Source organism: Dendrobates tinctorius, unplaced genomic scaffold (assembly GCF_039654945.1).
Source record: "Dendrobates tinctorius isolate UK_male_01 unplaced genomic scaffold, ASM3965494v1 ptg000107l, whole genome shotgun sequence".
NCBI classification, from domain to species: Eukaryota; Metazoa; Chordata; class Amphibia; order Anura; family Dendrobatidae; genus Dendrobates; species Dendrobates tinctorius.
Window position 1 is genome coordinate 24,213,698 of NW_027361775.1, and position 12,992 is coordinate 24,226,689.

General features: G+C 49.9%; 1 protein-coding gene across 1 annotated transcript in view; it reads left to right on the top strand.

The window, feature by feature from the left end:
- ABCC5 (ATP binding cassette subfamily C member 5) overlaps positions 1 to 12,992 on the top strand; it is a 169,083-nt gene that overhangs the window by 121,249 nt on the left and 34,842 nt on the right. Inside the window, exon 17 of the mRNA XM_073589272.1 lies at positions 6,402 to 6,504. Coding sequence (XP_073445373.1) covers positions 6,402 to 6,504 — 103 coding nt within the window. The remainder of the gene's footprint in view (positions 1 to 6,401; positions 6,505 to 12,992) is intronic.

A 12,992-nucleotide genomic window follows, 5' to 3' on the forward strand; every position in this document is an offset into this window, starting at 1 on the left:
GAGCTTGAAATAGCTATCTTTGTTATAGCGCTCTACCCTTTATGGATTTGTACACAAATGTAATCTTTTAATAAAAATTATTATTTTATTATACAGTGTTTTTCTTACTAAAAGATCCAGTGGAAATAATTAGTATTCAATAAATGGAAGACGCTGTAAAATAAAATAATGGTAATAAAGTTTGCTGTTAGGTACTGTAGCACAGTTTCCGACAGGTAGTCAATTAATGGCACAGTACTGCTAGAATTGTCACTTTATTTACTGTATTTTTCGGACTATAAGACGCACTTTTTTCCTCCAAAAATATGAATGACAATGGGGGTGCGTCTTATAGCCCTGATGTACGTGCTGAGGTGAGGGAGTGGCAGCGGGTCACAGGAGGCAGGAGCCGGCTGCTACGGCTAAAGCCTGTGCACGCTGCTAAAGAGAAATGAATATTCACTGCATTCTACGCCCATGGAGGGCAATGAATCTTCATTTCTCTTTTATAGCATCCTGGTATGCATTGCCCTATCCTTATCCTGGTATGATTGGCCCTCATCCTGGTATGCATGGTCCCATCAGAAAAACATTTAAAAAAAAAATAGGTAAAAATTACACTTACCATTCTGCGCTTACTCCCAGCGTGTCTTGTTCTCTTAAGTAGTAGGCACACGTGACCGCCCGGACTTTGCGGGAAGCAGACGGCTGACACTGGGCGCGCTACTAAAGATCAATGAAAACTCACTGCCCTCAATGCACGTAGTCCCGGCGTACAGAGCAATGAGTATTCCGGCAGCTGTCCTTCGGCTTGTAAGCAGCGCATTACATCCCTGCCATGCGCTGCTTACAAGCATAAAGCAGCTGCTGGCACCGGAACAAGAAGCGAGGGACTGCAGAAAGGGAGTGTAATGTTTTGTTTTTTTTAATGTTTTTCTAACGAGGCCATGCATACCAGGAATGGGGATGGGCCATGCATACCAGGACAGGGATGGGGGCCAATCATACCAGGATAAAGATGGGGCCATGCATACAAGGATGGGGATGGGGGGGCAATCATGCCCCAATAAGGATGGGGACCTGCATACCAGGATAAGAAAGGGGGCCATGCATACCAGGATAAGGATGGGGCCATGCATACCAGGACTGAGATGGGGGCCCTGCATACCAGGATAGTGATGAGGAGGACCATTCCTACCAGAATAGGGATGAGGAGGGACCATTCCTACCAGGCTAGGGATGAGGGGGAGATGCCTACCAGGATGAGGGGACCATGCCTTACCAGGCTAGGGGACCATGCATACCAGGGCAGTAACGAGGAGGCCATGCATACCAGGATGGGGATGAGAGGGGGCCATGCACACCAGGATGGCATGAGGGGGCCATGCATGCCAGGATAGGGATGAGGGGGCCCATGCATACTAGGAGGGGGGGGACATGCACACCAGGATGGGGATGAGAGGGGCCATGCATACCAGGATAGGGGATATTAAGTACAGGATTGACCAAATTTTTTCTTCAATTTTTTTTTCTAATTTCCTCATCTAAAATCTAGGTGCGTCTTATAGTCCAAAAAATACAGTAATTCAGGTCTGTAGTGACAAAGTCTTAATAACAGTGTATCGTTGGAATTTGTCTGCAATTTAAAAGAATCATTTATGTCGCCAAAACGTTTCATCCATATCTGCATTGCATTAAGAAACTAGCCTTTTCTGATCATCACCATATGCCTCTCCCAAGCTGTGAATTACCTTTGAAATGATTTCTAAGGCCGGGATCACACTACTGTGTGTGATGCGAGAAACTCGCACGAGTCTCTCGCATCAACATCCGGCGCCACCGCCAGCACTCAGGACCGGAGTGCAGCTGCATAGAAATACAGTATTAAATGCCGATCTGTCATAAAACTGTGTTCCCTTGTGTAAGATCAGCACAGTATGGATTTAGATCTCCTCTCCTGTTAAACCAAAAATGTATGTACTACTCATCTGATATCGGCTAGATACCGTAGAATGTTTTTTTCATTGCTCTCTTGGCTCCGCTTAGATTTGATTGACAGGTTGAGGTGTATCTGTATATAGCCAACAGTTAAAGGGAATCTGTCAGCAGGTTTTTGTTGCCCCATCTGAGACGCAGCAAAAAGGCAGAGTTGCTCACCTGCCCAGGCCTCCAAACAAACGCACTATTACCCCATCTGAGAGCAGTCGGATGTAGGGGAAGAGACCCTGATTTCAGCAATGTATCACTTATTGAGCTGCTTGCTGCAGTTTTGATAAAATCTCTTTTTTTTCCCTTCACCCATGACAGCACCACATGAGAGAGGGATCCGCCCCGCCAGGACAGGAACCTACTGAAACATAAGGGGCGGCACCTCTCCCCCGCTTCAGTTGGGTTCCTGTCCTGGAAAGGAATCCCTCTGACAGCGGCGGTGCCTGTCAGGATGAAAAGACCCAGGGCCGTCCCGGCGTGTGAAGATGCAGGGCTGGCTTACCTGCAACGCTGGCCGTCGGCAACTGGTAGCGCAGTCCCCGGGGTTTTCCTTGTACGGGCCCCGGGTTCGTGCGGGCACGGTCCGATGTCCTCCCTTCGGAGGTTCCTCGCTGTGCCGCCCTCCCCCTGCGCGCGCGCCCGTTCCTTCCCCATGCATGCAGGGGAAGCCGGGGGCGGAGACCGGCGTCTGACGTGGGGCGCGTGACGTCATCTGGACGTGACGTCATGGCGCCTGGCGCGACGCCGGCCAGGAGAAGCAGCTGGCGGTCGCGGGGGGAGGGGTAATGAGGGGCTCACTCACCACATAAAGGAAGGAGCAGAAGCGGCTGCGGGGGTGACAATGGCGTCTCAGGAGGATCGCTCACCGTCCCCGTTGTCCCTGCCCCCATCGCAAGCTTCTGGTCGCAAGAGCCGCTCGAGCGGCAAAAGCAGCAGCCGTCCGAGTCACCGATCGAGGGATTCCTCGAGATCAAGAGAGCGCAGAGCGCACGCTCCTTCGCAGCCCCAGAACCCGGTATTCGTCTTTCCTGGGTGGTGAGTGATCTCCGTGAAAGTTAGACAATAATAGGCCTTCCTATGTCTTGTTTTTTCTCTTTTAGGGAGGCAAAAAAGCTATAAGCAAAAAGAAAAATAGAGAATGTGCCATATGCCACAGCCCTTTAGCAAAAGACTACCAAAAGGACTTATGTGTCAGCTGTATCCAGCGGACTATGGCTGAAGAGGTGCCGAGCCTGGCAACAAACCTCAGATCGATAATAAAATCTGAGGTGCAGGGCTCACTTAAAAAATTATTAAAAAAGAAGGGTAAGAGTAGGAGGAACCTTGTGGCACAGGCCCTTGTCCGATGTAATATTGACGGACGCAAGCTCCTCGGGATGGGGGGCACACCTGAGAGAACAAATAGCCCAAGGGTCCTGGGGTCACCTAGAGCAGAAGGCTTCCTCCAACTTAAGAGAGTTAAGAGCGGTGAACAGAGCCTTGGAGGCATTCATTCCCATGTTACAGGGTCAAAACGTCCGAATTATGTCAGACAACAGGGTGGCAGTGGCGTATGTCAACCACCAGGGAGGGACAAGGTCAAACTCCCTAATGGACGAAGCCAGAAGAATCTTTCTCAAAGCAGAACAACATCTAACCTCCCTGACGGCCCTACACATCAGAGGGACAGAAAATGTTCAAGCCGACTTTCTAAGCCGCAACAAGTTAAAACAGGGAGAGTGGGCCTTAAATCGTGTAATATTCCAGAGGATAGTACAGTTATGGGGGCAGCCAGTGATCGACCTCTTTGCCACCAAAAACAACCGGCAAGTGAGGAGGTTCTGCTCGTTAAACCCAGGGGAAAACCCGTGGGCAGTAGACGCTCTGCAAATCCCGTGGCTGTTCAAACTGAGCTATGCCTTTCCCCCAGTAGCGTTAATCCCGGCAGTGGTAAAAAAGATAAGAGACGAGCAAGCCAGAGTAATCCTCATAGCCCCGTTCTGGCCAAAAAGACCGTGGTTTTCACTACTAAGAATGATGTCTCTCTCGGACCCGTGGGTACTGCCAGAAATCCCAGATTTATTGGCTCAGGGGCCGATATTCCACAAACAAGTCAAGGGGTTCCATCTGACGGCGTGGAATTTGAGAGGGCGCTTTTGAGAGATAAAGGGTTTTCCCCGGGGTTGGTGACTACTCTAATGAAAAGTAGGAAACCAATAACGACCAACATATATGGCAGGACGTGGAAGAAATTTCTACAATTCCTGGGAAAACCGTTAGGTCAAGAACCCCCAATCGAGTCCATCTTGGAGTTCCTGCAGGCAGGCCTACAGCTGGCGGTTAATACCCTCAAGGTACAGGTTTCAGCGCTGGGTGCGTTATACAATTGCAATATAGCGGCAAACAGATGGGTAGCCAGATTCATAAAATCTTGCCACAGATCTAGGCCAGTTTCCCTGCCAAAAATAGCTCCATGGGATCTAAATCTGGTACTGCAAGCCCTTACGAAGGAGCCGTTTGAAGCCATACAGGAGATTTCAACTAAAAATCTCACCCTAAAAACCATCATTTTGGTAGCTCTAACGTCGGCACGTAGAGTTATTGACTTGCAGGCCCTCTCAGTCAACCCACCATATACCCAGATATACCAGGATAGGGTGGTTATGAGAACAGACCCTGCTTACTTGCCGAAAGTAGTAACTAACTTTCACCGAAACCAAGAAATTGTCCTCCCTTCCTTCTGCGAGAATCCGAAAAACCCAGGGGAGGAGAAATTTCATAGCCTAGACGTTAAAAGAACCCTAGTAGAGTATATGTCTATAACCAGCCAGTGGAGGAGGTCCCAGTCCCTATTCGTAGCCTTCCAGGGTGCTAGGAAAGGTTTTGGAGTGTCAAAAGGGACTATTGCCCGATGGATTAGGGAGGCCATTAGTGTAGCCTATTCAGCTAGTGGCGTCCCGGTTCCTGACGGCATCAAGGCTCATTCCACCAGAGCCGTGGCGACCTCCTGGGCTGAGAAAGCAGAGGTATCAATAGAGCAAATTTGTAAGGCCGCTACCTGGGCCTCACCCTCAACTTTCTTTAGACACTATAGACTAAATCTATCCTCCTCTGCTGACGTGACCTTTGGTAGAAGGGTGCTGCAAGCGGTGGTCCCTCCCTAAGGTGTTCGAAGTCTCCAGAATCTCTCATGTGGTGCTGTCATGGGTGAAGGGAAAACCACCATGGTTACTTACCGGTAGCCGGTTTTTCCGGAACCCATGACAGCATCCGTATATTTTCCCCCCTTTTTTCACCGTTTGGGTGTGCACAATAGTCGGGTGTATTTGTGTGATGTGGTGTTGGATAAATATGTAACTAACCGGGAAGTCCTCTCAAATGCTCTGTAATCCAACTGAAGCGGGGGAGAGGTGCCGCCCCTTATGTTTCAGTAGGTTCCTGTCCTGGCGGGGCGGATCCCTCTCTCATGTGGTGCTGTCATGGGTTCCGGAAAAACCGGCTACCGGTAAGTAACCATGGTGGTATCTGCTGCGGATGTACCAGTTCTCTGAAGGGTGTGCTCTGTATAACCCCACCTGGTCCACTGATTTGCAGATTTCTATGTACACTGTTTATAGGCACCAAGTTCCCAGTTGGTAGTGTGGTGGGGGTTATACAGAGCTCATGAATATGGGGGACTACATGACATGGGGGACTACATGACAGGAGGTTTACTAGTCCTCAAGTGATAATCTCCTACTGATAAAAAAGTGATTTTATCAAATCTACAGCAAGCAGCCCTTTAAGTGACACATCGCTGGAATGAGGTTCTCTGTCGCTACATTATGCTGCTCTTGGATTAGGTGGCAAAAACCTTGTTTACAGATTCCTTTTAATGCGGAGAAAGGTGGGTGACTGCCCCAGACTTGTCACTTATGTACAGCAACATGTATCTGTCAGGTTCCCTTTAAATGAGTTGCTCAACAGGTGGATAAAGAAATGGATGGAATGTTTTTAACATGATGTAAAGCATGCTCACCCACTCCTAAGTCTATGGACAATAGTGTATGCCGCTCTTGGGGTCTGTGCCAGGACTATAAGCAGTGTCGTTCTTTTCTTCGGTCACTTATCCATTGAGACTTGTGAATGGGACATCATAACACGTGAGCCGAGTATGTTGTCTATTGTCCTATTAATGTAACATATAGGAGATTTTTACATGACGCTTTAGGCTATGTGCGCACGTTGAGTATTTGCTTGCAGAAATTTCTGCAAGGTTTCTGCATCTCTTGGCAGCAAAAACCCTACGGAAAATTCCGCTGCGTTTTTGGTACATTTTTGCATGCATTTTTTTTCCTGTACATTCAATGGGACAAAAACACACAAAGAATTGACATGCTGCAGATATGTTTTCTTTGTACTTTCCCTGTGGTCTTATTTGAAAAACGTTGCAATGTATATTTTTTCTTTTGCAGGTGAGTCTCAAAAAAAATGTGAGCAGTTCATTAAAAAAGCCTATAGACAAAGGGAACAAGTCCGGGTCTGTGAAGAAAGAGAAGGTCACAAAAAAGGAAGATGGTGAGCTATTTATAGCAGTGTGTCACCTACCATAAGTTTTTCGTATTAAGGTCAATGTGTGTGTAGGAACTTCACTATTAATCCATTAGTAAAATTGTCTCGTATGCTATTATTTGCAAGTCTGATCATAGGAGCTTATGTATTGCAAATTTCAGATTCTTTCCATACATGCTCACTGATTCAGTAGTTGTAATCCATGACCATTGCCTTCTCTAAATAAGGTCCTTTGGAAACAGATACCGTAAATCATAGCTACTAGCTCATTATGGTTACTTGGAAGTGGGCATTCCAATATGAGTCTTGTTTATTGGAGAGCACAATTGTTACTGTAAACTGTAAAGCGCTGCGGAATATGTTAGCGCTATATAAAAATAAAGATAGTTATTATTTATTTCTCCACAATCTGCAATTAATACTTGCATTAAAGAGCATGTCATCAGGAAATGAGACCCCTAACTAAAGGCATATTTGTAATGGCCATTTAACCCCTTAGTGACAGAGCCAATTTGGTTCTTAATGACCAAGCCAATTCTGACCACTGTCATTTTGAGGTTATAGCTCTAGAATGCTTCAACATATCCCACTGATTCTGAGATTTTTTTCATCAATAAACGCAAGACATATTGCAGAAAAACAAATGGAAAATTGGCAAAAAAATTTGAAAATTTTGCAATTTTCAAACTAATATTTGAACACTTAAATCACAGAGTGGTGTCACACAAAATAGTTAATAACCTTTCCCACATATCTACTTTACATCAGCATAATTTTGGAAACATATTTTTTATTTTTGTTAGGACGTTATAAAAGTTAGAAGTTGACCAGCGATTTTTCATTTGTCCAACAAAATTTACAAAACCATTTACTCTGTCGCCTTATTGGGGGACACAGAACCGTGGGTGTTATGCTGCTGTCCACTAGGAGGCGACACTATGCATAATCTGAAAAAGATTAACTTTGGCTCCTCCTCTGCAGTATACACCCCTGGACGGTGTCAGCCTTCTCCAGTTTTTGCTTAGTGTCGCAAGGAGGCACGCCTAAGAGTTTTTACTCCGTTTTTTTCCTTGATTTTTTTTTTCTTCTCTTCAACGGATTACAGATGAAGAAAAGCGGGTCCCCAGCGAGACTCCCGGCATGGCTCCCTCCTCGGTCCCCTTTTAAGGGGTACCCGGTTGAGGTCGAGACTGCTATTCCCCATGTCGCTCCTTCCCCAGTCCCTCGGGTACTGGCTCGAAGTCGAGACCCCCCCCTCCTTCCCCAGTTACCTTGGGCTCTGGGTTGAGGTCGAGGATAGGATGAAGCCCCCTGACGGTGACAGCAGCACCCTCCCTAATCCCCCTCTGGGGGCATTAGGTTGAGACACCGCAGGTAGGGCCTGTATCAGGCACCATTCGGCCACTTACAAGTCCAGGGACCCCAGCCCAGCTGCGGGCTCCTGTTGGGACCGGGGGAGGTGCAGGCAGGCATGGCACTTGTCAGAGACAGGGCTCCCTGCACCCCTGTCTCTGTGGCAGCACCAGCTGCATAGCGTCTCAAATGGACCCCCCACAGGGCGCTCATAACCCCACCGCTAGCCTGCCGTTCAATCCGGGGGGGGTCTGGTTTGAATCCGACCCCCCCCCCCTGGACAACCGCGCCGTCCTGGAGCCCTTCTGGGCATGAGGTATCAAATTTAGGCCGCGGCTTCGGCCTAGCCGATGTCGCCGCCCTATTCCCGCCCCCTGGCCCGCCCACCGGATGACGAAAATGACACTGCAGTGTCATAGAAGGGGCGGATCGAGGCAGGAAGGGCGTGCTTTTACATAGCTCAGCGCGCCCTTTTCAGCTCTCTGCCCCCTTCCCCCTCCACCTCAGAATCCCGGTGGCCATCTTGCTGCAGCAGGAAAGATAGCTGACAGCCATACAACAGTCTCCGGGGGGCACAGGACTGTGATTTGTCGGCGCTGGACTTAGGGGCACACTGGTGGGGTAAGATCACAGCTGGGTTCTCTTTACTCAGCTGTGCATTCATATTACCTATAAGTTCTCCCCTTTGCATAGCCCCTGTAGGACCCCTGCTAGCCAGCCTCTGTGCATGATGCTGGGCTCAAGGAAGAAAACCAGGCAAGAGCATTCTGCACAGCCTGCAAGACCACTCCCCAGGGGCAGCACGGACCCACACTGCCGGGACTGTGTCCAAAACACTGGGTCAGAACCAACGCTTCTGCGTCTTCTTCCATACCGGAATGGGCTACTCAGATGTTGCAGTCTATAACACAGTCCATACATAGCCTGACCTCTACACTACTGCAGGCTTTACAGGCTCATGTCTCGGCTATGAACGTTACCCAGGCCACCGGCCGTTCTAGGCCTAGCGTGACTGCATTCGTCAGGTGGCGGCCGCTAAGCAGCTTGAGCCTTGGCCGGAACCCAAATGGGAGACCAGCCCGCGCTAGCAGGTCCGGGGTCATGCGTTTAAATCTCGGGGATATGCCACTTCCGACCACAGGTCGCATTCATCTGCGTCCTCACATAGCACTCGGTCGTCCCCCTCCAGGGAGAGACACAGTGGCTCCAGGTCACCTAGTCCGTCCCCTGACAGAGACAGACAATGCGGATCTCCGCAACGATTTCCGACCACAGACTCGGAAGGCATATGTGACTCTAACCCAGACAACGAAACAGAGAATTATCTCGTCTCCTGTCCCCCTAGCAATACTGCAATAGTTGAGGATATCGTCTCCCATCCTTTGGGTGCTGGACATTTCAGATCCAACCCCGGAAGCACTAGAACACAAGATTTCCTTTGAAAGTATTCAGAAACCATCGAAGGTCTTCCCTAATCACCCGGAATTTCAAAAAATCCTTTCTAAGCATTTTTTGCAGCCTGAGAAAAAATTCGCCAATCGCAAGTATTTGGAAGCAAATTACCCCTTTCCACAGAAAGACACCAAGGATTGGACAGATTCGCCTGAAGTGGACCCTCCAGTCTCTACGCTGGCAGCACAAACGCTTCTCTCGCTGCCGGACAGTTCAAGAACACAGCAGACAGACAAGTCGAACGCATGGCTCGTTCAATCTTTGAAGCGGCAGGTGCCTCTTTGGCTCCCGCATTTGCTTCAGTTTGGGCAGCCAAGGCCATCATGGCTTGGGCTGATCTATTGCAAAAGGGCCTTCAAGCTTCAAATCCTCAGCTGGCGGACCAGGCGGTGCAAATTGCAGGGGTGGCAGATTACATGGTCCATGCAGCGTTGGACTCTGCAATCAAACGCCATCACAATCCGGCGTATTCTCTGGCTAAGAGAATGGAAAGCGGATGAGGCCTCAAAAAAGTCCCTAACAAATCTCCCGTACTTCAGTGGCCGTCTTTTTGGTGAAAAGCTGGATACAATGATATCCAATGCTACGGGGGCAAAAGTACTTCCCCAACTAAGACCAAAACGCACGTTTAAAAGGCTTAATCAATCTCGTTTCCAATCCTTTCGGAATTCTTCAGGCTGGTTCGTCTCACGCCCAGCACAAAACCGTAATCGTTCCCCCCGCTGGGACAACACACGTGCGGCACAGAGGCCGGACAGGAACTGGCAATTAAAGACAAGCCAGGTAAAACCTAAAGGAGGAAAACCTCAGACTTTTCCCTCATCCTGACTCATGCCCTCTGGAAGACACCCCACTTGTAGGCGGACGACTGCTACTCTTTCAGCAGGTCTGGCTGCCTATTACAGAAGACAAGTGGGTCAAGGAAATAGTGTCTTCAGGATACAAAATCGAGTTTACTACCAGCCCACCGCACAGGTTTTTTCCCTCTGTCCCTCCAAAATCCCCGCTCAAAGCTCAGGCCTTCCGTCAAGCGGTTTCTTCCCTCCTGCGAGTAGGAGTCATAGTGCCAGTCCCAGCAGAAGAGCGCTTCCGAGGGTTCTACTCCAATCTGTTCGTGGTGCCCAAGAAGGCGGCGTCCGACCCATACTAGACCTCAAGCAACTCAACAAGTATGTTCGAGTTCGTCACTTCCGCATGGAATCCCTCCGGTCAATCGTTGCGTCTATGGAAAAGGAGAATATCTTGCCTCCATAGACATACAGGACGCATACCTGCATATACCGATTGCTCCCGGCAATCAGAGGTTTCTCAGATTTGCAATCAACCAAGACCATTACCAGTTTGTGGCCCTCCCGTTCGGTCTCGCCACGGCTCCCAGAACATTTACAAAGGTCATGGCAGCTACCATGGACGTTCTGCACTCCAGAGGCATAGTAGTCGTTCCATACCTGGACGACCTTCTCATCAAGGTCCCCACCCTCAAGGACTGCGAGGTCAACGTCTCGATCACGATCGACACTCTGACGCGCCTGAGATGGTTAGTCAATTTACAGAAGTCCTTCACTACCCCGAGTCAGTCTCTGACCTTCCTGGGGATGCTATTCGACACCTCCAAGGGTCTGGTGATCCTCCCCAGGGACAAGGCACTGGCTCTCTGTCTGGGAGTTCACACACTCCTCCGCAAGTCCCCCAGATCTCTCCGGTATGCCATGAGTACTTGGCAGGATGGCAGCAGCAATGGAGGCGGTACCATTTGCCCAGACCCCGTCAACTGGCCATCCTCAAGTCCTGGGACAGGAATCCGTTCTCCCTCGACAGGGAGTTCCGGTTATCAGCAAACACCAGGAGGTCCCTGCACTGGTGGCTCAAGCCAACCTCGCTTGCAAGGGGAAAATCCTTTCTCTCCGGTCAATGGAAAGTTTTGACCACCTACGCAAGCCTTATGAGTTGGGGCGCGGTGCACCTACATCAGAGCGCAAGGCAGGTGGTCACCAAGGGAATCGACCATGCCCATCAACATCCTGGAAATTCGGGCCATCTTCCTGGCGTTGAAAGCCTTCCATCACTTGCTGGCAGACTCTCATATCAGAGTACAGTCGGACAATGCCACGGCAGTGGCATACGTGAACCATCAAGGCGGCACCCGCAGCATCCGGCGATGACCGAAGTAACGCGTATCCTACAATGGGCGGAGGCTGCAAGGTCGGTACTCTCCGCGGTCCACATTCCGGGTGTGGACAACTGGGAAGCCGACTATCTCAGCCGACAAGGAATGGACTCGGGGGAATGGTCTCGCCATCCCGAAGTCTTCTGTCAGATCTGTCATCGTTGGGGGACCCCGGACGTGGATCTGATGGCATCCCATCTCAAGGCCAAGGTTCCCAATTTCATGACCAGGATGCGCGATCCGCGGTCGCTCGGAGCAGATGTCCTGGTTCAGGACTGGACCCAGTTCCAGCTTCTGTACTTTTTTCCACCCCTCCCCCTGATCTCCAGGGTCCTGAGGAAGATCAAACAAGAGGGTGTTCCCACCATTCTGATCGCTCCAGACTGGCCCAGGCGTACATGGTACGCCGACGTCGTGCAACTCTCAGCAGACGCCCCCTGGCGTCTCCCCACACGTCCCGACCTCCTGTCACAAGGCCCGTTCTTCCACCAGAACTCAGGGGCTCTCAATTTGACGGCGTGGCCATTGAGACCTGGGTTTTGACCCAAGCAGGTTTTTCACCAGACGTTGTTAAAACCATGATCAGGGCTCGAAAGCCAACTCCAGCCAGGATTTACTATCGTACCTGGAAGATTTTCTTCACATGGTGCGACTCTCGTGGGCAGATTCCTCTTCCCTATTCTCTTCCAAAGGTCCTCGGTTTCCTTCAGTCAGGCCTGGACGCCGGGCTATCCCTGGGCTCGCTGAAGAGCCAGGTGTCAGCGCTCTCAGTGCTCTTTCAGAGGCGTATTGCTAACAAGCTGCAAGTGAAGACTTTTCTCCAAGGGGTTTCCCGATTGGTTCCCCCCTACAAACGTCCATTGGTCTCAACCTGGTCTTGACAGCACTACAGTCACCTCCTTTTGAACCCCTTAAGGTGGTCTCACTCCGTTTTCTATCACAGAAAGTGTTTTTTCCTAGTGGCAATCACCTCGCTACGCAGGGCGTCTGAACTTTCAGCTCTTTTCCTGCAGACAACCCTTCCTGGTTTTTCACCAGGACAAGGTGGTTCTCCGTACAGTATCATCCTTCCTTCCGAAGGTCGTGTCCAGCTTCCACCTCAATGAGGAAATATCACTACTGTCTCTTTGCCCGGCTCCCGTTCATAGGTTAGAGAAGGCTCTGCATACGCTTGACCTTGTCAGGGCATTGCGTATTTACGTGTCTAGGACTGCTCCCTTCTGGAAGTCTGATTCACTTTTCCTTCTTCCAGAAGGCGTTCGCAAGGGCCTACCAGCTTCCAAAGCCACCCTTGCTAAGTGGATCAAGTCCACCATTCAAGAGGCTTACCGCCTCAACAATTCTCCCCTTCCGGCCGGTATCATGGCACACTACGCGGGCGGTAGGGGCCTCTTGGGCCGTTCTGCATCAAGCCTCAGCACATCAAGTGTGTAAGACAACCACTTGGACTAGCCTGCACACATTTACAAAACACTACAGAGTGCATACCCAGTCCTCAGCGGATGCGAGCCTAGGTAGACGG